Raw genomic sequence first — 24409 nt, 5'->3', positions numbered from 1 at the left:
TCAGGTGACTACACCATGAAGATGAATAAGACAATGTCTGATAGAAAACCATTTCAGGTGACTACACTATGAAGATGACCAAGAGAGAATGTCTGATAGAAAACCATTCCAGGTGACTACACCATGAAGATGACCGAGAATGTCTGATAGAAAACCATTTCAGGTGACTACACCATGAAGATGAATAAGAGAGAATGTCTGATAGAAAACCATTCCAGGTGACTACACCATGAAGATGACCAAGAGAGAATGTCTGATAGAAAACCATTCCAGGTGACTACACCATGATGATGACCAAGAGAGAATGTCTGATAGAAAACCATTCCAGGTGACTACACCATGAAGATGAATAAGAGAATGTCTGATAGAAAACCCATTTCAGGTGACTACACCATGAAGATGACCAAAAGAGAATGTCTGATAGAAAACCATTGCAGGTGACTACACCATGAAGATGACTGAGAATGTCTGATAGAAAACCATTCCAGGTGACTACACCATGAAGATGAATAAGAGAATGTCTGATAGAAAACCATTTCAGGTGACTACACCATGAAGATGACCAAAAGAGAATGTCTGATAGAAAACCATTGCAGGTGACTACACCATGAAGATGACCAAGAGAGAATGTCTGATAGAAAACCATTCCAGGTGACTACACCATGAAGTCTGAAATCTCCAAGAGTGTATACCATGTATATACTGTAACCATCAAGCTTTTACACCATCTATATACTGAAGTCACCAAGCTTGTTTGCCATGTATATACTGCAGTCGCCAAACTTGTGCACCACAGCATGCATATACTGCACACCATGTAGATACTATAGGCATTAATGTGTCCCTGTCATTCCATATGTCAAAACTTTTGATTGTTTGAGGTCTAAGTGCTGAGACCCCCATTGATCAGGACAATGAGCCGTGATCATTATAAGGCTGGGTCCAGCTGGGGAGGGGAAAACCAGGCACCCCCGTACCCCAGCCGGACCGGTGCTGAAATCCATTCACTTTAACCCCTTAAGGACTCAGGGTTGTTCCGTTTTTCCATTTTCATTTTTTCCCCATCACCTTCTAAAAATCATAACGCTTTCAATTTTGCACCTAAAATTCCATATTATTTATATTTTTTGCGTCATCAATTCAACTTTGCAGTGACATTAGTCATTTTATCAAAATATCCACAGCAAAACAGAAAAAAAATTGTGCAACAAAATTGAAGAAAAAAATGCCATTTTGTAATTTTTGGGGGCTTCCGTTTCTACGCAGTGCATTTTTCTGTAGGTCCATGAGATTAAAATGATCCCCTACTTATATAGGTTGGATATTGTCGCACTTCTGAAAAAAATCATAACTACATGCAGGAGAATATATACGTTTAAAATTGTCATCTTCTGACCCCTATAACTTTTTGATTTTTCCGCGTACGGGGCGATATGAGGGCTCATTTTTTGCACCGTTATCAGTACCATGTTTGTATTGATAGGACTTATTAATCGCTTTTTATTAATTTCTTCATGATATAAAAGTGACCAAAAAGTAATGGGCAGGTGATGGGCAGTACCTGGTTTCCCCCAGACATGATGCTGCCCCCACCATGATCACTGTAGGGATGGTATTGGGCAGGTGATGGGCAGTACCTGGTTTCCTCCAGACATGATGCTGCCCCCACCATGATCACTGTAGGGATGGTATTGGGCAGGTGATGGGCAGTGCCTGGTTTCCTCCAGACATGATACTGCCCCCACCATGATCACTGTAGGGATGGTATTGGGCAGGTGATGGGCAGTGCCTGGTTTCCTCCAGACATGATGCTGCCTCCACCATGATCACTGTAGGGATGGTATTGGGCAGGTGATGGGCAGTACCTGGTTTCCCCCAGACATGATGCGGCCCCCACCATGATCACTGTAGGGATGGTATTGGGCAGGTGATGGGCAGTACCTGGTTTCCCCCCAGACATGATGCTGCCCCCACCATGATCACTGTAGGGATGGTATTGGGCAGGTGATGGGCAGTACCTGGTTTCCTCCAGACATGATGCTGCCCCCACCATGATCACTGTAGGGATGGTATTGGGCAGGTGATGGGCAGTGCCTGGTTTCCTCCAGACATGATGCTGCCCCCACCATGATCACTGTAGGGATGGTATTGGGCAGGTGATGGGCAGTACCTGGTTTCCTCCAGACATGATGCTGCCCCCACCATGATCACTGTAGGGATGGTATTGGGCAGGTGATGGGCAGTGCCTGGTTTCCCCCAGACATGATGCTTGCCCCCCACCATGATCACTGTAGGGATGGTATTGGGCAGGTAATGGGCAGTACCTGGTTTCCCCCAGACATGATGCTGCCCCCACCATGATCACTGTAGAGATGGTATTGGGCAGGTGATGGGCAGTGCCTGGTTTCCCCCAGACATGATGCTGCCCCCACCATGATCACTGTAGGGATGGTATTGGGCAGGTGATGGGCAGTACCTGGTTTCCCCCAGACATGATGCTGCCCCCACCATGATCACTGTAGGGATGGTATTGGGCAGGTGATGGGCAGTACCTGGTTTCCCCCCAGACATGATGCTGCCCCCACCATGATCACTGTAGGGATGGTATTGGGCAGGTGATGGGCAGTACCTGGTTTCCCCCAGACATGATGCTGCCCCCACCATGATCACTGTAGGGATGGTATTGGGCAGGTGATGGGCAGTGCCTGGTTTCCCCCAGACATGATGCTTGCCCCCCACCATGATCACTGTAGGGATGGTATTGGGCAGGTAATGGGCAGTACCTGGTTTCCCCCAGACATGATGCTGCCCCCACCATGATCACTGTAGAGATGGTATTGGGCAGGTGATGGGCAGTGCCTGGTTTCCCCCAGACATGATGCTGCCCCCACCATGATCACTGTAGGGATGGTATTGGGCAGGTGATGGGCAGTACCTGGTTTCCCCCAGACATGATGCTGCCCCCACCATGATCACTGTAGGGATGGTATTGGGCAGGTGATGGGCAGTACCTGGTTTCCCCCCAGACATGATGCTGCCCCCACCATGATCACTGTAGGGATGGTATTGGGCAGGTGATGGGCAGTACCTGGTTTCCCCCAGACATGATGCTGCCCCCACCATGATCACTGTAGGGATGGTATTGGGCAGGTGATGGGCAGTGCCTGGTTTCCTCCAGACATGATGCTGCCCCCACCATGATCACTGTAGGGATGGTATTGGGCAGGTGATGGGCAGTACCTGGTTTCCTCCAGACATGATGCTGCCCCCACCATGATCACTGTAGGGATGGTATTGGGCAGGTGATGGGCAGTGCCTGGTTTCCCCCAGACATGATGCTTGCCCCCCACCATGATCACTGTAGGGATGGTATTGGGCAGGTAATGGGCAGTACCTGGTTTCCCCCAGACATGATGCTGCCCCCACCATGATCACTGTAGGGATGGTATTGGGCAGGTAATGGGCAGTACCTGGTTTCCTCCAGACATGATGCTGCCCCCACCATGATCACTGTAGGGATGGTATTGGGCAGGTAATGGGCAGTACCTGGTTTCCCCCCAGACATGATGCTGTCCCCACCATTATCACTGTAGGGATGGTATTGGGCAGGTAATGGGCAGTACCTGGATTCCTCCAGACATGATGCTGCCCCCACCATGATCACTGTAGGGATGGTATTGGGCAGGTGATGGGCAGTACCTGGTTTCCCCCACACATGATGCTGCCCCCCACCATGATCACTGTAGGGATGGTATTGGGCAGGTAATGGGCAGTACCTGGTTTCCCCCAGACATGATGCTGCCCCCACCATGATCCCTGTAGGGATGGTATTGGGCAGGTAATGGGCAGTACCTGGTTTCCTCCAGACATGATGCTGCCCCCACCATGATCACTGTAGGGATGGTATTGGGCAGGTAATGGGCAGTACCTGGTTTCCCCCAGACATGATGCTGCCCCCACCATGATCCCTGTAGGGATGGTATTGGGCAGGTAATGGGCAGTACCTGGTTTCCTCCAGACATGATGCTGCCCCCACCATGATCACTGTAGGGATGGTATTGGGCAGGTGTTGGGCAGTACCTGGTTTCCCCCACACATGATGCTGCCCCCACCATGATCACTGTAGGGATGGTATTGGGCAGGTGATGGGCAGTGCCTAGTCTCCTCCAGACATGATGCTGTCCCCACCATGATCACTGTAGGGATGGTATTGGGCAGGTGATGGGCAGTACCTGGTTTCCCCCAGACATGATGCGGCCCCCACCATGATCACTGTAGGGATGGTATTGGGCAGGTGATGGGCAGTGCCTGGTTTCCCCCAGACATGATGCTGCCCCCACCATGATCACTGTAGGGATGGTATTGGGCAGGTGATGGGCAGTGCCTGGTTTCCTCCAGACATGATGCTGCCCCCACCATGATCACTGTAGGGATGGTATTGGGCAGGTGATGGGCAGTACCTGGTTTCCTCTATACATGATGCTGCCCCCACCATGATCACTGTAGGGATGGTATTGGGCAGGTGATGGGCAGTACCTGGTTTCCTCCAGACATGATGCTGCCCCCACCATGATCACTGTAGGGATGGTATTGGGCAGGTGATGGGCAGTGCCTGGTTTCCTCTAGACATGATGCTGCCCCCACCATGATCACTGTAGGGATGGTATTGGGCAGGTGATGGGCAGTACCTGGTTTCCTCTATACATGATGCTGCCCCCACCATGATCACTGTAGGGATGGTATTGGGCAGGTGATGGGCAGTGCCTGGTTTCCCCCAGTCATGATGCTGCCCCCACCATGCTCCACTGTAGGGATGGTATTGGGCAGGTGATGGGCAGTACCTGGTCTCCTCCAGACATGATGCTGCCCCCACCATGATCACTGTAGGGATGGTATTGGGCAGGTGATGGGCAGTGCCTGGTTTCCTCCAGACATGATGCTGCCCCCACCATGATCACTGTAGGGATGGTATTGGGCAGATGATGGGCAGTACCTGGTTTCCTCTAGACATGATGCTGCCCCCACCATGATCACTGTAGGGATGGTATTGGGCAGGTGATGGGCAGTACCTGGTTTCCTCCGGACATGATGCTGCCCCCACCATGATCACTGTAGGGATGGTATTGGGCAGGTAATGGGCAGTACCTGTATTCCTCCAGACATGATGCTGCCCCCACCATGATCACTGTAGGGATGGTATTGGGCAGGTGATGGGCAGTACCTGGTTTCCCCCACACATGATGCTGCCCCCACCATGATCACTGTAGGGATGGTATTGGGCAGGTGATGGGCAGTGCCTGGTTTCCTCCAGACATGATGCTGCCCCCACCATGATCACAGTAGGGATGGTATTGGGCAGGTGATGGGCAGTGCCTGGTTTCCTCCAGACATGATGCTGCCCCCACCATGATCACTGTAGGGATGGTATTGGGCAGGTGATGGGCAGTGCCTGGTTTCCCCAGACATGATGCTGCCCCCACCATGATCACTGTAGGGATGGTATTTGGCAGGTGATGGGCAGTGCCTGGTTTCCCCAGATATGATGCTGCCCCCACCATGATCACTTTAGGGATGGTATTGGGCAGGTGATGGGCAGTGCCTGGTTTCCCCAGATATGATGCTGCCCCCAGCATGATCACTGTAGGGATGGTATTGGGCAGGTGATGGGCAGTACCTGGTTTCCCCCAGACATGATGCTGCCCCCACCATGATCACTGTAGGGATGGTATTGGGCAGGTGATGGGCAGTGCCTGGTTTCTTCCATATATGATGCTGCCCCCCACCTTGATCACTGTAGGGATGGTATTGGGCAGGTGATGGGCAGTGCCTGGTTTCCTCCAGACATGATGCTGCCCCCACCATGATCACTGTAGGGATGGTATTGTACAGGTGATGGGCAGTGCCGGGTTTCCTCCAGACATGATGCTGCCCCCACCATGATCACTGTAGGGATGGTATTGGGCAGGTGATGGGCAGTACCTGGTTTACCCCAAACATGATGCTGCTCCCACCATGATCACTGTAGGGATGGTATTGGGCAGGTGATGGGCAGTACCTGGTTTCCTCCAAACATGATGCTGCCCCCCACCATGATCACTGTAGGGATGGTATTGGGCAGGTGATGGGCAGTGCCTGGTTTCTTCCATATATGATGCTGCCCCCATCATGATCACTGTAGGGATGGTATTGGGCAGGTGATGGGCAGTGCCTGGTTTCTTCCATATATGATGCTGCCTCCACCATGAACAATGTAGGGATGGTATTGGGCAGGTGATGGGCAGTACCTGGTTTCCTCTATACATGATGCTGCCCCCACCATGATCACTGTAGGGATGGTATTGGGCAGGTGATGGGCAGTGCCTGGTTTCCCCCAGACATGATGCTGCCCCCATCATGATCACTGTAAGGATAGTATTGGGCAGGTGATGGGCAGTACCTGGTTTCCCCCAGACATGATGCTGCCCCCACCATGATCACTGTAGGGATGGTATTGGGCAGGTGATGGGCATTACCTGGTTTCCTCTAGACATGATGCTGCCCCCACCATGATCACTGTAGGGATGGTATTGGGCAGGTGATGGGCAGTACCTGGTTTCCCCCAGACATGATGCTGCCCCCACCATGATCACTGTAGGGATGGTATTGGGCAGGTGATGGGCAGTACCTGGTTTCCTCTATACATGATGCTGCCCCCACCATGATCACTGTAGGGATGGTATTGGGCAGGTGATGAGCAGTACCTGGTTTCCTCTATACATGATGCTGCCCCCACCATGATCACTGTAGGGATGGTATTGGGCAGGTGATGGGCAGTACCTGGTTTCCCCCAGACATGATGCTGCCCCCACCATGATCACTGTAGGGATGGTATTGGGCAGGTGATGGGCAGTACCTGGTTTCCTATATACATGATTCTGCCCCCACCATGATCACTGTAGGGATGGTATTGGGCAGGTGATGGGCAGTACCTGGTTTCCTCTATACATGATGCTGCCCCCACCATGATCACTGTAGGGATGGTATTGGGCAGGTGATGGGCAGTACCTGGTTTCCTCCAGACATGATGCTGCCCCCACCATGATCACTGTAGAGATGGTATTGGACAGGTGATGGGCAGTGCCTGGTTTCCTCCAGACATGATGCTGCCCCCACCATGCTCCACTGTAGGGATGGTATTGGGCAGGTGATGGGCAGTGCCTGGTTTCCCCAGACATGATGCTGCCCCCACCATGATCACTGTAGGGATGGTATTGGGCAGGTGATGGGCAGTGCCTGGTTTCCCCCAGACATGATGCTGCCCCCACCATGATCACTGTAGGGATGGTATTGGGCAGGTGATGGGCAGTACCTGGTTTCCTCCAGACATGATGCTGCCCCCACCATGATCACTGTAGGGATGGTATTGGGCAGGTGATGGGCAGTACCTGGTCTCCCCCAGACATGATGCCGCCCCCACCATGAGCACTGTAGGGATGGTATTGGGCAGGTGATGGGCATTACCTGGTTTCCTCTAGACATGATGCTGCCCCCACCATGATCACTGTAGGGATGGTATTGGGCAGGTGATGGGCAGTACCTGGTTTCCCCCAGACATGATGCTGCCCCCACCATGATCACTGTAGGGATGGTATTGGGCAGGTGATGGGCAGTACCTGGTTTCCTCCAGACATGATGCTGCTCCCACCATGATCACTGTAGGGATGGTATTGGGCAGGTGATGGGCAGTACCTGGTTTCCCCCAGACATGATGCTGCCCCCACCATGATCACTGTAGGGATGGTATTGGGCAGGTGATGGGCAGTACCTGGTTTCCTCTATACATGATGCTGCCCCCACCATGATCACTGTAGGGATGGTATTGGGCAGGTGATGAGCAGTACCTGGTTTCCTCTATACATGATGCTGCCCCCACTATGATCACTGTAGGGATGGTATTGGGCAGGTGATGGGCAGTACCTGGTTTCCTCCAGACATGATGCTGCCCCCACCATGATCACTGTAGGGATGGTATTGGGCAGGTGATGGGCAGTACCTGGTTTCCCCCAGACATGATGCTGCCCCCACCATGATCACTGTAGGGATGGTATTGGGCAGGTGATGGGCAGTACCTGGTTTCCCCCAGACATGATGCTGCCCCCACCATGATCACTGTAGGGATGGTATTGGGCAGGTGATGGGCAGTACCTGGTTTCCTATATACATGATTCTGCCCCCACCATGATCACTGTAGGGATGGTATTGGGCAGGTGATGGGCAGTACCTGGTTTCCTCTATACATGATGCTGCCCCCACCATGATCACTGTAGGGATGGTATTGGGCAGGTGATGGGCAGTACCTGGTTTCCTCCAGACATGATGCTGCCCCCACCATGATCACTGTAGAGATGGTATTGGACAGGTGATGGGCAGTGCCTGGTTTCCTCCAGACATGATGCTGCCCCCACCATGATCACTGTAGGGATGGTATTGGGCAGGTGATGGGCAGTACCTGGTTTCCCCCAGACATGATGCTGCCCCCACCATGATCACTGTAGGGATGGTATTGGGCAGGTGATGGGCAGTACCTGGTTTCCCCCAGACATGATGCTGCCCCCACCATGATCACTGTAGGGATGGTATTGGGCAGGTGATGGGCAGTACCTGGTTTCCTATATACATGATTCTGCCCCCACCATGATCACTGTAGGGATGGTATTGGGCAGGTGATGGGCAGTACCTGGTTTCCTCTATACATGATGCTGCCCCCACCATGATCACTGTAGGGATGGTATTGGGCAGGTGATGGGCAGTACCTGGTTTCCTCCAGACATGATGCTGCCCCCACCATGATCACTGTAGAGATGGTATTGGACAGGTGATGGGCAGTGCCTGGTTTCCTCCAGACATGATGCTGCCCCCACCATGCTCCACTGTAGGGATGGTATTGGGCAGGTGATGGGCAGTGCCTGGTTTCCCCAGACATGATGCTGCCCCCACCATGATCACTGTAGGGATGGTATTGGGCAGGTGATGGGCAGTGCCTGGTTTCCCCCAGACATGATGCTGCCCCCACCATGATCACTGTAGGGATGGTATTGGGCAGGTGATGGGCAGTACCTGGTTTCCTCCAGACATGATGCTGCCCCCACCATGATCACTGTAGGGATGGTATTGGGCAGGTGATGGGCAGTACCTGGTCTCCCCCAGACATGATGCCGCCCCCACCATGAGCACTGTAGGGATGGTATTGGGCAGGTGATGGGCAGTACCTGGTTTCCTCCAGACATGATGCTGCCCCCACCATGATCACTGTAGGGATGGTATTGGGCAGGTGATGGGCAGTACCTGGTTTCCTCCAGACATGATGCTGCCCCCACCATGAGCACTGTAGGGATGGTATTGGGCAGGTGATGGGCAGTGCCTGGTTTCCTCCAGACATGATGCTGCCCCCACCATGATCACTGTAGGGATGGTATTGGGCAGGTGATGGGCAGTGCCTGGTTTCCTCCAGACATGATGCTGCCCCCACCATGATCACTGTAGGGATGGTATTGGGCAGGTGATGGGCAGTACCTGGTTTCCTCCACACATGATGCTGCCCCCACCATGATCACTGTAGGGATGGTATTGGGCAGGTGATGGGCAGTACCTGGTTTCCTCCAGACATGATGCTGCCCCCACCATGATCACTGTAGGGATGGTATTGGGCAGGTGATGGGCAGTACCTGGTTTCCCCCAGACATGATGCTGCCCCCACCATGATCACTGTAGGGATGGTATTGGGCAGGTGATGGGCAGTACCTGGTTTCCCCCAGACATGATGCTGCCCCCACCATGATCACTGTAGGGATGGTATTGGGCAGGTGATGGGCAGTGCCTGGTTTCCTCCAGACATGATGCTGCCCCCACCATGCTCCACTGTAGGGATGGTATTGGGCAGGTGATGGGCAGTACCTGGTTTCCTCCAGACATGATGCTGCCCCCACCATGATCACTGTAGGGAGGGTATTGGGCAGGTGATGGGCAGTGCCTGGTTTCCTCCAGACATGATGCTGCCCCCACCATGATCACTGTAGGGATGGTATTGGGCAGGTGATGGGCAGTACCTGGTTTCCTCCAGACATTATGCTGCCCCCACCATGAGCACTGTAGGGATGGTATTGGGCAGGTGATGGGCAGTGCCTGGTTTCCTCCAGACATGATGCTGCCCCCACCTTGATCACTGTAGGGATGGTATTGGGCAGGTGATGGGCAGTACCTGGTTTCCCCCAGACATGATGCTGCCCCCACCATGAGCACTGTAGGGATGGTATTGGGCAGGTGATGGGCAGTGCCTGGTAATAAGACCCTTAGGACCCCCTGCACCACACTGGGCTCTTCCTTATCTCATTCCTCCCCCGGTCTCACCTCCTGATAGAATTATCACATGTTCCTATCTCTAATATGCGCAGGAGGAATCTCCAGCCGGACAATGACTCAGGAATAGAACCTCCACATTGCGCAGCGGTGACACCAGACGGGTGTGAACAGGATCCTATTAGCATCTGTGAGGAGACGCCTGACACCTATTCATGTGAGGATCAGTGTAAACAATCAGCACGTCCCCTCCCCCCATTATATAATATATACCGTCCTCTAATATCACCTAATCTCCCTGTGTCACACCGGGTAATGTCCCCTCATCTCCCCTGTGTCACACTGATTACTGTCCCCTCATCTCCCCTGTGTCACACTGATTACTGTCCCCTCATACTCTTGTGTGTCACACTGATTGCTGTCCTCTTATTTCTCTATATCACATTGATTCCTGTCTTCTCATCTCCCGTGTTACACTGATTACTGTCCCCTCATCTCCCCTGTGTCACACTGATTACTCTCCTCTTATTTCACTATATCACACTAATTGCCGTCCTCTTATCTCTTTGTGTCACACTGATTACTGTCCCCTCATCCTCTTGTGTGTCACACTGATTCCTGTCTTCTCATCTCCCGTGTTACACTGATTACTGTCCCCTCATCTCCCTGTGTGTCACACTGATTCCTGTCTTCTCATCTCCCGTGTTACACTGATTACTGTCCCCTTATTTCTCTGTGTCACACTGATTACTGTCCTCTTATCTCTCTGTGTTACACTGATTACTGTCCTCTTATTTATCTGTGTTACACTGATTACTGTCCTCTTATTTATCTGTGTTACACTGATTACTGTCCTCTTATTTATCTGTGTCACACTGATTACTGTCCCCTTATTTCTCTGTGTTACACTGATTCCTGTCCCCTTATTTCTCTGTGTTACACTGATTACTGTCCCCTTATTTCTCTGTGTCACGCTGATTCTTGTCTTCTCATCTCCCGTGTTACACTGATTACTGTCCCCTTATTTCTCTGTGTCACACTGATTCCTGTCTTCTCATCTCCCGTGTTACACTGATTACGTTCCCCTTATTTCTGTGTCACACTGATTCTTGTCTTCTCATCTCCCGTGTTACACTGATTACTGTCCCCTTATTTCTCTGTGTCACACTGATTCTTGTCTTCTCATCTCCCGTGTTACACTGATTACTGTTCCCTTATTTCTCTGTGTCACACTGATTCCTGTCTTCTCATCTCCCGTGTCACACTGATTACTGTCCCCTTATTTCTCTGTGTCACACTGATTCCTGTCTTCTCATCTCCCGTGTTACACTGATTACGTTCCCCTTATTTCTGTGTCACACTGATTCTTGTCTTCTCATCTCCCGTGTTACACTGATTACTGTCCCCTTATTTCTCTGTGTCACACTGATTCTTGTCTTCTCATCTCCCGTGTCACACTGATTACTGTCCCCTTATTTCTCTGTGTCACACTGATTCCTGTCTTCTCATCTCCCGTGTCACACTGATTACTGTCCCCTTATTTCTCTGTGTCACACTGATTCTTGTCTTCTCATCTCCCGTGTTACACTGATTACTGTCCCCTTATTTCTCTGTGTCACACTGATTCTTGTCTTCTCATCTCCCGTGTTACACTGATTACTGTCCCCTTATTTCTCTGTGTCACACTGATTCTTGTCTTCTCATCTCCCGTGTCACACTGATTACTGTCCCCTTATTTCTCTGTGTCACACTGATTCCTGTCTTCTCATCTCCCGTGTTACACTGATTACTGTCCCCTTATTTATCTGTGTTACACTGATTCTTGTCTTCTCATCTCCCGTGTTACACTGATTACTGTCCCCTTATTTCTCTGTGTCACACTGATTCCTGTCTTCTCATCTCCCGTGTTACACTGATTATGTTCCCCTTATTTCTCTGTGTCACACTGATTCTTGTCTTCTCATCTCCCGTGTTACACTGATTACTGTCCCCTTATTTCTCTGTGTTACACTGATTCTTGTCTTCTCATCTCCCGTGTTACACTGATTACTGTCCCCTTATTTCTCTGTGTCACACTGATTCTTGTCTTCTCATCTCCCGTGTCACACTGATTACTGTCCCCTTATTTCTCTGTGTCACACTGATTCTTGTCTTCTCATCTCCCGTGTTACACTGATTACTGTCCCCTTATTTCTCTGTGTCACACTGATTCTTGTCTTCTCATCTCCCGTGTTACACTGATTACTGTCCCCTTATTTCTCTGTGTCACACTGATTCCTGTCTTCTCATCTCCCGTGTTACACTGATTACTGTCCCCTTATTTCTGTGTCACACTGATTCTTGTCTTCTCATCTCCCGTGTTACACTGATTACTGTCCCCTTATTTCTCTGTGTCACACTGATTCTTGTCTTCTCATCTCCCGTGTTACACTGATTACTGTCCCCTTATTTCTCTGTGTCACACTGATTCCTGTCTTCTCATCTCCCGTGTCACACTGATTACTGTCCCCTTATTTCTCTGTGTCACACTGATTCTTGTCTTCTCATCTCCCGTGTTACACTGATTACGTTCCCCTTATTTCTCTGTGTCACACTGATTCTTGTCTTCTCATCTCCCATGTTACACTGATTACTGTCCCCTTATTTCTGTGTCACACTGATTCTTGTCTTCTCATCTCCCGTTTTACACTGATTACTGTCCCCTTATTTCTCTGTGTCACACTGATTCCTGTCTTCTCATCTCCCGTGTTACACTGATTACGTTCCCCTTATTTCTCTGTGTCACACTGATTCTTGTCTTCTCATCTCCCGTGTTACACTGATTACTGTCCCCTTATTTCTCTGTGTCACGCTGATTCTTGTCTTCTCATCTCCCGTGTTACACTGATTACTGTCCCCTTATTTCTCTGTGTCACACTGATTCCTGTCTTCTCATCTCCCGTGTTACACTGATTACTGTCCCCTTATTTCTCTGTGTCACGCTGATTCTTGTCTTCTCATCTCCCGTGTTACACTGATTACTGTCCCCTTATTTCTCTGTGTCACACTGATTCCTGTCTTCTCATCTCCCGTGTTACACTGATTACTGTCCCCTTATTTCTCTGTGTCACACTGATTCCTGTCTTCTCATCTCCCGTGTTACACTGATTACTGTCCCCTTATTTCTCTGTGTCACACTGATTCTTGTCTTCTCATCTCCCGTGTTACACTGATTACTGTCCCCTTATTTCTCTGTGTCACACTGATTCCTGTCTTCTCATCTCCCGTGTTACACTGATTACTGTCCCCTTATTTCTCTGTGTCACACTGATACCTGTCTTCTCATCTCCCGTGTTACACTGATTACTGTCCCCTTATTTCTCTGTGTCACACTGATTCCTGTCTTCTCATCTCCCGTGTTACACTGATTACTGTCCCCTTATTTCTCTGTGTCACACTGATTCCTGTCTTCTCATCTCCCGTGTTACACTGATTACTGTCCCCTTATTTCTCTGTGTCACACTGATTCTTGTCTTCTCATCTCCCGTGTCACACTGATTACTGTCCCCTTATTTCTCTGTGTCACGCTGATTCTTGTCTTCTCATCTCCCGTGTTACACTGATTACTGTCCCCTTATTTCTCTGTGTCACACTGATTCTTGTCTTCTCATCTCCCGTGTTACACTGATTACTGTCCCCTTATTTCTGTGTCACACTGATTCCTGTCTTCTCATCTCCCGTGTTACACTGATTACTGTCCCCTTATTTATCTGTGTCACACTGATTCTTGTCTTCTCATCTCCCGTGTTACACTGATTACTGTCCTCCCTCAGCAGTAGATGTTTGTCCTGTATCCTGGTGGAGGGTGAATGCCTCTTCCCATTCTTTCCCTCATTCCTGCAGGTTTTCCTGTCTCCTGTCCAATCCTGAGTTGTGTCTCCCGGCAGCTCCTCCTCCTCCTCCTCCTCCTCCTCCTCCCTCTCCCTCTCCTCCTCCTCTTCACTCTTTTACTTTTGCTCAGTTTTCTCCTTCCTCTTCTCCAGGTCAATATGGCGAAATCCTATGACCATCTCTTCAAGCTGCTGCTGATCGGGGACAGTGGGGTGGGGAAGACCTGTCTGATCGTGCGCTTCTCCGAGGACAGCTTCAACAGTACCTACATCTCCACCATAGGTGAGCAGTGCCTCCCCGGGCACCCCTACACCCACCCAGTGCCTCCCCGGGCACCCCTACACCCACCCAGTGCCTCCCCGGGCACCCCTACACCCACCCAGTGCCTCCCCGGGCACCCCTACACCCACCCAGTGCCTCCCCGGGCACCTTTACATCCACCCAGTGCCTCCCCGGGCACCCCTACACCCACCCAGTGCCTCCCCGGGCACCCCTACACCCACCCAGTGCCTCCCCGGGCACCTTTACATCCACCCAGTGCCTCCCCGTCACCCCTACACCCACCCAGTGCCTCCCCGGGCACTCCACACCCACCCAGTGCCTCCCCGGGCACCCCTACACCCACCCAGTGCCTCCCCGGCACCCCTACACCCACCCAGTGCCTCCCCGGGCACCCCTACACCCACCCAGTGCCTCCCCGGGCACCCCTACACCCACCCAGTGCCTCCCCGGGCACCCCTACACCCACCCAATGCCTCCCCGGGCACCCCTACACCCACCCAATGCCTTCCCGGGCACCCCTACACCCACCCAGTGCCTCCCCGGGCACCCCTACACCCACCCAGTGCCTTCCCGGGCACCCCTACACCCACCCAGTGCCTTCCCTGGCACCCCTACACCCACCCAGTGCCTCCCCGTCACCCCTACACCCACCCAGTGCCTCCCCGGGCACTCCACACCCACCCAGTGCCTCCCCGGGCACCCCTACACCCACCCAGTGCCTTCCCGGGCACCCCTACACCCACCCAGTGCCTTCCCGGGCACCCCTACACCCACCCAGTGCCTCCCCGTCACCCCTACACCCACCCAGTGCCTCCCCGGGCACTCCACACCCACCCAGTGCCTCCCCGGGCACCCCTACACCCACCCAGTGCCTCCCCGGCACCCCTACACCCACCCAGTGCCTCCCCGGGCACCCCTACACCCACCCAGTGCCTCCACAGGCACCTTTACATCCACCCAGTGCCTCCCCGGCACCCCTACATCCCCCCAGTGCCTCCCCGGGCACCTTTACATCCCCCCAGTGCCTCCCTGGGCACTCCACACCCACCCAGTGCCTCTCTGGGCACTCCACACCCACCCAGTGCCTCCCCGGGCACTCCACACCCACCCAGTGCCTCCCCGGGCACCTTTACACCCACCCAGTGCCTCCCCGGGCACCTTTACACCCACCCAGTGCCTCCCCGGGCACCTTTACACCCACCCAGTGCCTTCCCTCCACAGCCTGTGTGTGGTGTTACTATGTATGTTATAGTTGTACTTACTGTTGTATTCTGTTACTTTGTGCATTGTGTGTTATCAGAGCGCTGTGTTCTGTATATGTTGCCTGAGTATTGTTCATGTTCTATATCTCTGTTTTATATTGTCTATCGCCATGTAGTACTGACTTGTATTATGTTGTGTGTGTGTTGTATTCTTTTCATGTTGCTTTGCCCGTTGTGTGTTGTTTGTGTCCTGTTTGTATCCCTCAGTATTGTTCATGTTCTATATCTCAGTTGTGTGTTTTATATAGTTTGCTGTATGTGTTATATTCCATTATATTTTTTTTTTTGCTTTCTTGTATATTTGTCTTGTTTCTTGTGTATTTCTTTGTTGTGTTGTCGCCGGTCTTGTATTGTGTCCTCTGTTGTATATTGTTTGTTTCTATTGTATATTTCTCTGTTTTTATTGTATCTTTGTGCACTCTTGTGTGTGTTCTTCTCGTTTCCTCCTGTTTCTGTCTCTTACGTTCCGTTGCGGTTGTTACTTGAGCCGTCTTTATGTTGTCTCGTATTGTGTCCTCTGTTGTATATTGTTTGTTTCTTTGTATATTGTCTGTTTTATTGTTGTATCTTTGTGCACTCTCGTGTGTCTTCTTGTTTCTTCGTGTTTCTATCACTTACGTTCCGTTGCGGTTGTTAGTTGAGCCATTTTATGTTGTCTTCTCTTGTATTGTGTCCTCTGTTGTATACTGGTTTTCTTTGTTTATTGGTTGTTGTATCTTTTTGCACTCTTGTGTGTGTTCTTGTTTCCTCGTGTTTCTGTCTTACGTTCCGTTGCAGTTGTTAATTGAGCAGTCTTTATGTTGTGTTGTCTCTGGTCTTGTATTGTGTCCTCTGTTGTATACTGTTTGTTTCTTTATTTATTGGTTTTTGTATCTTTTTGCACTCTCGTGTGTATTCTTCTTGTTTCCCCGTGTTTCTGTCTCTTACGTTCCGTTGCGGTTGTTAGTTGAGCCATCTTTATGTTGTTTTCTCTTGTATCGTATCCTCTGTTGTATACTGTTTGTTTCTTTGTATATTGGTTGTTTTATCGCTGTGTTGTATCTGTGCACTCTTGTGTGTGTTCTTCTTGTTTCTGTTTCTTACGTTCCATTGTGGTTGTTAGTTGAGCCGTCTTTATGTTGTGTTGTCTCTGGTCTCGTATTGTGTCCTCTGTTGTATACTGTTTGTTTATTGGTTGTTGTATCTTTGTGCACTGGTGTGTTCTTCTTGTTTCGTGTTTCTGTCTCATACTTTCCGTTGTGGTTGTTAGTTGAGCCGTCTTTATGTTGTGTTGTCTCTGGTCTCGTATTGTGTCCTCTGTTGTATACTGTTTGTTTATTGGTTGTTGTATCTTTGTGCACTGGTGTGTTCTTCTTGTTTCGTGTTTCTGTCTCATACGTTCCGTAGTGGTTGTTAGTTGAGTCGTCTTTATGTTGTGTTGTCTCTGGTCTTGTATTGTGTCCTCTGTTGTATACTGTTTGTTTATTGGTTGTTGTATCTTTGTGCACTGGTGTGTTCTTCTTGTTTCGTGTTTCTGTCTCATACTTTCCGTTGTGGTTGTTAGTTGAGCCGTCTTTATGTTGTGTTGTCTCTGGTCTCGTATTGTGTCCTCTGTTGTATACTGTTTGTTTATTGGTTGTTGTATCTTTGTGCACTCGTGTGTTCTTCTTGTTTCGTGTTTCTGTCTCATACTTTCCGTTGTGGTTGTTAGTTGAGCCGTCTTTATGTTGTGTTGTCTCTGTTCTTGTATTGTGTCCTCTGTTGTATACTGTTTGTTTATTGGTTGTTGTATCTTTGTGCACTCATGTGTTCTTCTTGTTTCGTGTTTCTGTCTCATACGTTCCGTTGTGGTTGTTAGTTGAGCCGTCTTTATGTTGTGTTGTCTCTGGTCTTGTATTGTGTCCTCTGTTGTATACTGTTTGTTTATTGGTTGTTGTATCTTTGTGCACTGGTGTGTTCTTCTTGTTTCGTGTTTCTGTCTCTTACTTTCTGTTGTGGTTGTTAGTTGAGCCGTCTTTATGTTGTGTTGTCTCTGTTCTCGTATTGTGTCCTCTGTTGTATACTGTTTGTTTATTGGTTGTATCTTTGTGCACTCGTGTGTTCTTCTTGTTTCGTGTTTCTGTCTCATACGTTCCGTTGTGGTTTTTAGTTGAGCCTTCTTTATGTTGTGTTGTCTCTGGTCTCGTATTGTGTCCTCTGTTGTATACTGTTTGTTTATTGGTTGTTGTATCTTTGTGCACTCGTGTGTTCTTCTTGTTTCGTGTTTCTGTCTCATACTTTCCGTTGTGGTTGTTAGTTGAGCCGTCTTTATGTTGTGTTTTCTCTGTTCTTGTATTGTGTCCTCTGTTGTATACTGTTTGTTTATTGGTTGTTGTATCTTTGTGCACTCGTGTGTTCTTCTTGTTTCGTGTTTCTGTCTCATACGTTCCGTTGTGGTTGTTAGTTGAGCCGTCTTTATGTTGTGTTGTCTCTGGTCTCGTATTGTGTCCTCTGTTGTATACTGTTTGTTTATTCGTTGTTGTATCTTTGTGCACTCGTGTGTTCTTCTTGTTTCGTGTTTCTGTCTCTTACTTTCTGTTGTGGTTGTTAGTTGAGCCGTCTTTATGTTGTGTTGTCTCTGGTCTCGTATTGTGTCCTCTGTTGTATACTGTTTGTTTATTGGTTGTATCTTTGTGCACTGGTGTGTTCTTCTTGTTTCGTGTTTCTGTCTCATACTTTCCGTTGTGGTTGTTAGTTGAGCCGTCTTTATGTTGTGTTGTCTCTGTTCTTGTATTGTGTCCTCTGTTGTATACTGTTTGTTTATTGGTTGTATCTTTGTGCACTCGTGTGTTCTTCTTGTTTCGTGTTTCTGTCTCATACGTTCCGTTGTGGTTGTTAGTTGAGCCGTCTTTATGTTGTGTTGTCTCTGTTCTCGTATTGTGTCCACTGTTGTATACTGTTTGTTTATTGGTTGTTGTATCTTTGTGCACTCGTGTGTTCTTCTTGTTTCGTGTTTCTGTCTTATATGTTCCGTTGTGGTTGTTAGTTGAGCCGTCTTTATGTTGTGTTGTCTCTGGTCTCGTATTGTGTCCTCTGTTGTATACTGTTTGTTTATTGGTTGTTGTATCTTTGTGCACTCATGTGTTCTTCTTGTTTCGTGTTTCTGTCTCATATGTTCCGTTGTGGTTGTTAGTTGAGTCGTCTTTATGTTGTGTTGTCTCTGGTCTCGTATTGTGTCCACTGTTGTATACCGTTTGTTTATTGGTTGTTGTATCTTTGTGCACTGGTGTGTTCTTCTTGTTTTGTGTTTCTGTCTCATACGTTCCGTTGTGGTTGTTAGTTGAGCCGTCTTTATGTTGTGTTGTCTCTGGTCTCGTATTGTGTCCACTGTTGTATACTGTTTGTTTATTGGTTGTTGTATCTTTGTGCACTCATGTGTTCTTCTTGTTTCGTGTTTCTGTCTCATATGTTCCGTTGTGGTTGTTAGTTGAGCCGTCTTTATGTTGTGTTGTCTCTGGTTTGGTCCGGATGTGTCTGGTGAGATGTCTCTTGTCCTCTATAATTCTTCATTGTGCGGCCGGGACGTCATCTTGGAAGAATGGATGTGGCGTTTTCTATGATCAGTTCGTCAACGCCAGTTACCGACTCCAATCACATGACGCAGCGTCCGCTCTGGCTTTGCCGGTTTTATGGCCGGTTTCATGTTTTTCATCCCAGTAACAAAAGCAGGAAGGCGTCCGCTCAGATCCGCTGTCACTCAGGATTCCTCATCTTCCTTCCTGCCGCCTTCTATATGTCCATTGCGTGGGGGGGGGGGATGCTGCTGAAATCTGCACAATGATAGGGAGGGAATGGGGCACTCAGCTGCTTCTTAGTCCAGAGTGGCACATGACCCCACATTGTAGACCACAGCCCAAGGCTGTCCTCTGTGGTCGGCGTTACCCAGCTTTCCCGGCATCCTGATGGGTAAATCTTTCGCATCTCGATGATTGTGACGGATTTCAGGGTGGATTCTTAGAAACGTTTTTTCTTCTTCTGTGCAGGAATCGACTTCAAAATCCGGACAACAGAGATTCAAGGGAAGAAAATCAAACTGCAGGTCTGGTGAGTCCTCGAGATGGTCAAGATGTTCAGCAGCAGCATCGCCGGAGAGAACGAGGGAGACTGCCAACGTGATACGCAGCCCTCTGAATTATAGGGACACTCCACAATAAAGGAGTCACCATTGCATATAAAAGATAGCTGCCACTCCTATATCCCCCAGATAGCCCCCCCCCCCCCCAGGAGGAGCTGGCATTGACCCATCATGGCTTCCAATAAATTACATTTTGCTTTTTTTTTTTTCACCAGGGACACAGCTGGACAGGAGAGATTCAAGACCATTACTACGGCCTATTATCGGGGGGCGATGGTGAGTGCCGGGGTGTCTGTCCATAGCTTGTGTAGGAGATGAACGTGCCATGGAGGGGCACCAGGGATTAGACCTGCCCAGTGTCTATCGGGCACCTCCCATATATCACAAAATGTGGGGAGATCAGTTTTGTCTCTTTGTTTCAGGGCATCATCCTGGTCTATGACATCACCGATGAGCGATCCTACGAAAATATTCAAAACTGGATGAAGAGTATAAAAGAGGTGAGTGACCGGAGGAGCAACAGAGGTGCGGAGGGTGCTGGGATCTGAAGAGTCATGCCTGGCAGAGTTGTGGGGGGTAGGTGGTGCCAGGGTCTGGAAGGTCATCTCTGGGGGAAGGGGTGGTTACATTTGATTGTTCTATCAGTAATTGGGGGTGATCTATTAGGACTGTTGTATCATTGGGTTGTGACCAGGTTGAACTATTCCATCAGTAGTTGGAGGAGGACCAGGCTGGAAGGTTCCATCAATAGTTGCAGGGGGGTGACCAGGTTAGACAGTTCAATCAGTAGTTTGGGCTGACTAGATTAGACTGTTCCAAAAGTTGCTGGGGGTGACCAGGTTGGACTGTTCCATCAATTGTTGGGTAGTGACCAGTTTGGACAATCACATGTTGGATATTGATCTGCTCGCACTGTTCCATAATATGTTGAGTTCTCACTAGATTGGACTGTACCATTCTTATTGCGTTTTTACCAGGTTGGCATATATCACCCCTTGTTGCGTTCTGATCGAGGTGGACTGTACCATTCTTGTGATGTGCGTTGTTTCTCCCTGCAGAACGCTGCATCGGGTGTAGAGCGAATGCTTCTGGGGAATAAATGTGACATGGAGACCAGACGGAAAGTCCCAAAGGAGCGAGGAGAGAAGGTGACTGTGTTCTGTGTACCCAGGGGTGGTGGTCTACATGTGTCCTGTGTACCCGGGGGTGGTGGTCTACGTGTATCCTGTGTACCTAGGGGTGGTGGTCTACGTGTATCCTGTGTACCCGGGGGTGGTGGTCTATGTGTATCCTGTGTACCCGGGGGTGGTGGTCTACGTGTATCCTGTGTACCCGGGGGTGGAGGTCTACCTGTGTACACGGGGTGGTGGTCTATGTGTATCCTGTGTACCCGGGGGTGGAGGTCTACGTGTATCCTGTGTACCCGGGGGTGGAGGTCTACGTGTATCCTGTGTACCCGGGGGTGGTGGTCTATGTGTATCCTGTGTACCCGGGGGTGGAGGTCTACGTGTATCCTGTGTACCCGGGGGTGGAGGTCTACGTGTGTCCTGTGTACCCGGGGGTGGTGGTCTACGTGTGTCCTGTGTACCCGGGGGTGGTGGTCTACGTGTATCCTGTGTACCCGGGGGTGGTGGTCTACGTGTATCCTGTGTACCCGGGGTTTGTGTTCTACCTGTATCCTGTGTACCCGGGGGTGGTGGTCTACGTGTATCCTGTGTACCCGGGGGTGGTGGTCTACGTGTATCCTGTGTACCCGGGGTTTGTGTTCTACCTGTATCCTGTGTACCCGGGGGTGGTGGTCTACGTGTGTCCTGTGTACCCGGGGGTGGAGGTCTACGTGTGTCCTGTGTACCCGGGGGTGGTGGTCTAAGTGTATCCTGTGTACCCGGGGTTTGTGTTCTACCTGTATCCTGTGTACCTGGGGGTGGTGGTCTAAGTGTATCCTGTGTACCCGGGGTTTGTGTTCTACCTGTATCCTGTGTACCCGGGGGTGGTGGTCTACGTGTATCCTGTGTACCCGGGGGTGGAGATCTACGTATATCCTGTGTACCCGGGGGTGGTGGTCTACGTGTGTCCTGTGTACCCGGGGTTGGTGGTCTACCTGTATCCTGTGTACCCGGGGGTGGAGGTCTACGTATATCCTGTGTACCCGGGGGTGGTGGTCTACGTGTGTCCTGTGTACCCGGGGTTGGTGGTCTACCTGTATCCTGTGTACCCGGGGGTGGAGGTCTACGTGTGTCCTGTGTACCCGGGGGTGGAGGTCTACGTGTATCCTGTGTACCCGGGGGTGGTGGTCTACCTGTATCCTGTGTACCCGGGGGTGGTGGTCTACGTGTATCCTGTGTACCCGGGGGTGGAGGTCTACGTGTGTCCTGTGTACCCGGGGGTGGAGGTCTACGTGTGTCCTGTGTACCCGGGGGTGGTGGTCTACGTGTATCCTGTGTACCCGGGGGTAGTGGTCTACGTGTGTCCTGTGTACCCGGGGGTGGAGGTCTACCTGTATCCTGTGTACCCGGGGGTGGTGGTCTACGTGTATCCTGTGTACCCGGGGGTGGAGGTCTACGTGTGTCCTGTGTACCCGGGGGTGGTGGTCTACGTGTGTCCTGTGTACCCGGGGGTGGTGGTCTACGTGTATCCTGTGTACCCGGGGGTGGTGGTCTACGTGTGTCCTGTGTACCCGGGGGTGGAGGTCTACGTGTGTCCTGTGTACCCGGGGGTGGAGGTCTACGTGTGTCCTGTGTACCCGGGGGTGGTGGTCTACGTGTATCCTGTGTACCCGGGGGTGGTGGTCTACCTGTATCCTGTGTACCCGGGGGTGGTGGTCTACGTGTATCCTGTGTACCCGGGGGTGGTGGTCTACGTGTATCCTGTGTACCCGGGGGTGGAGGTCTACGTGTATCCTGTGTACCCGGGGGTGGTGGTCTACGTGTATCCTGTGTACCTGGGGGTGGAGGTCTACGTGTATCCTGTGTACCTGGGGGTGGTGGTCTACCTGTATCCTGTGTACCCGGGGGTGGAGGTCTACGTGTATCCTGTGTACCCGGTGGTGGCGGCCTACCTGTATCCTGTGTACCCGGTGGTGGCGGTCTACCTGTATCCTGTGTACCCGGTGGTGGCGGTCTACCTGTATCCTGTGTACCCGGTGGTGGTGGTCTACGTGTATCCTGTGTACCCGGTGGTGGCGGTCTACCTGTATCCTGTGTGGTGGTCTACCTGTGTCCTCAGGGGCGGAGCTCTTCATGTGTCCTATAGTTACCGTCCTCTTCTTCCTCCCATTAGCTTGCTAAAGAACATGGTATCCGGTTCTTTGAGACCAGCGCCAAGTCCAGTCAGAACGTGGATGAGGTGAGTGGCGCAGTAGATATTGGAGCTGGTGTCTGGCAGCGTCCTCTCACTGACCTGTCCTCTCTCCCCTCAGGCGTTTAATGCACTGGCCACGGATATCCTCATGCAGATGTCCCGGAGGGCGGTGAGTGTGGCCCCCATGAGCCCCCATAGACCCCCCATGGACCCGGTTACCGCTGACTCTCCGTTTCTTGCAGGGTCACGGGATGAAGGATCCAGTGGATTTAAGAAATTCTTCCAAGAAAGGAGGAAACAAGTGTTCTGTGATCTGAGGATCCGCTGGAGGAGATCGGGCCCCCGGGATATGGGGGCGGCCCCTATAGAACTGACAGAGGATTAATCCTGAGCGCCCCCCGGGGTCCAATGGGGGTCCCCCATCTCCTGCCCCCACAGGTCAAATAGGATCCTCCCCCCGTCATATATCTCATGGACAGTCGTCTTATAGCAGGTCGCCCCTCCCCCGCCTGACGCTTAGTATTAGGGTTCAGGGATGTGACTGAGGCTCCGATATTCCAGGGGTCCCGGACTGGGACCCCCGACCTATAGGGGCTAACGATGGACAATGGGGAAAGTTATTATAAGGCGGGGGAGGGGCTGAAGGCTTCAGAAGGTGTATTGTAGCTGGAAGCAGGGGAGGGCATGCTGGGAGTTGTAGTCCACCACCCTGAGGATTCAGAATGGAATATAGGACCAAGAGTGTAAATACCGGGGCCCCTTCTAAGACCACCCTGGGGCCCATGGCGTTGTGGTAGAGGACGTGCCTGGCGTGTGCACTACATCTCCCAGGAAGCAGCACTTAGTCTTCTGCTGTACGGTATGTCAGGGGCCACGCAGCAGCCAATCACAGTGCAGCCTGTGAAGTGTGGCTCCTGATGGAGGATTTCTTGTAATTACTGTTTTGTATAATAAATACAGTTTTCTAACATTTTTAAGCTCTGGTGTCGTCTGTGTGTCCTGGATAAACACTGAGGGGAGGAATTTAATGTACGCACCACACACTTCCTGTCAGTCTCATCTGAGAGTCCGAGTCGTCGCACGCCAAATCTCTGCTGAAAAAGTATTTATTTTACTCAAAATATGCGCACATAACCGCAGCACACGTTCCATGCAGATGAGAAAGGCTTTATTGGCCGGAACGCGTGCTGCGGTTATGTGCACATATTTTGAGTAAAATACTTTTTCAGCAGAGATTTGGCGTGCGGGGATTTCTTCACCTCTATTG

At 50.8% G+C, this 24409-nt stretch overlaps 1 protein-coding gene across 1 annotated transcript; it reads left to right on the top strand.

The window, feature by feature from the left end:
* Positions 1 to 10533: 10533 nt before the first annotated feature.
* RAB13 (RAB13, member RAS oncogene family) lies at positions 10534 to 24112 on the top strand. Its single transcript, XM_056546070.1, has 9 exons — positions 10534 to 10552; positions 14358 to 14487; positions 19751 to 19811; positions 20058 to 20118; positions 20265 to 20342; positions 20901 to 20990; positions 23122 to 23187; positions 23261 to 23311; positions 23385 to 24112. The coding sequence occupies exons 2-9, from the start codon at positions 14364 to 14366 to the stop codon at positions 23457 to 23459; spliced, it is 606 nt and encodes a 201-aa protein (XP_056402045.1). The 5' UTR covers positions 10534 to 10552; positions 14358 to 14363; the 3' UTR covers positions 23460 to 24112.
* The last annotated feature ends 297 nt before the right edge of the window (positions 24113 to 24409 follow it).

Source organism: Hyla sarda, chromosome 11, assembly GCF_029499605.1.
Source record: "Hyla sarda isolate aHylSar1 chromosome 11, aHylSar1.hap1, whole genome shotgun sequence".
Lineage (NCBI taxonomy): Eukaryota > Metazoa > Chordata > Amphibia > Anura > Hylidae > Hyla > Hyla sarda.
The sequence above is the reverse complement of the archived record's forward strand: the minus strand, read 5'-3'. Positions and strand labels throughout refer to the sequence as shown.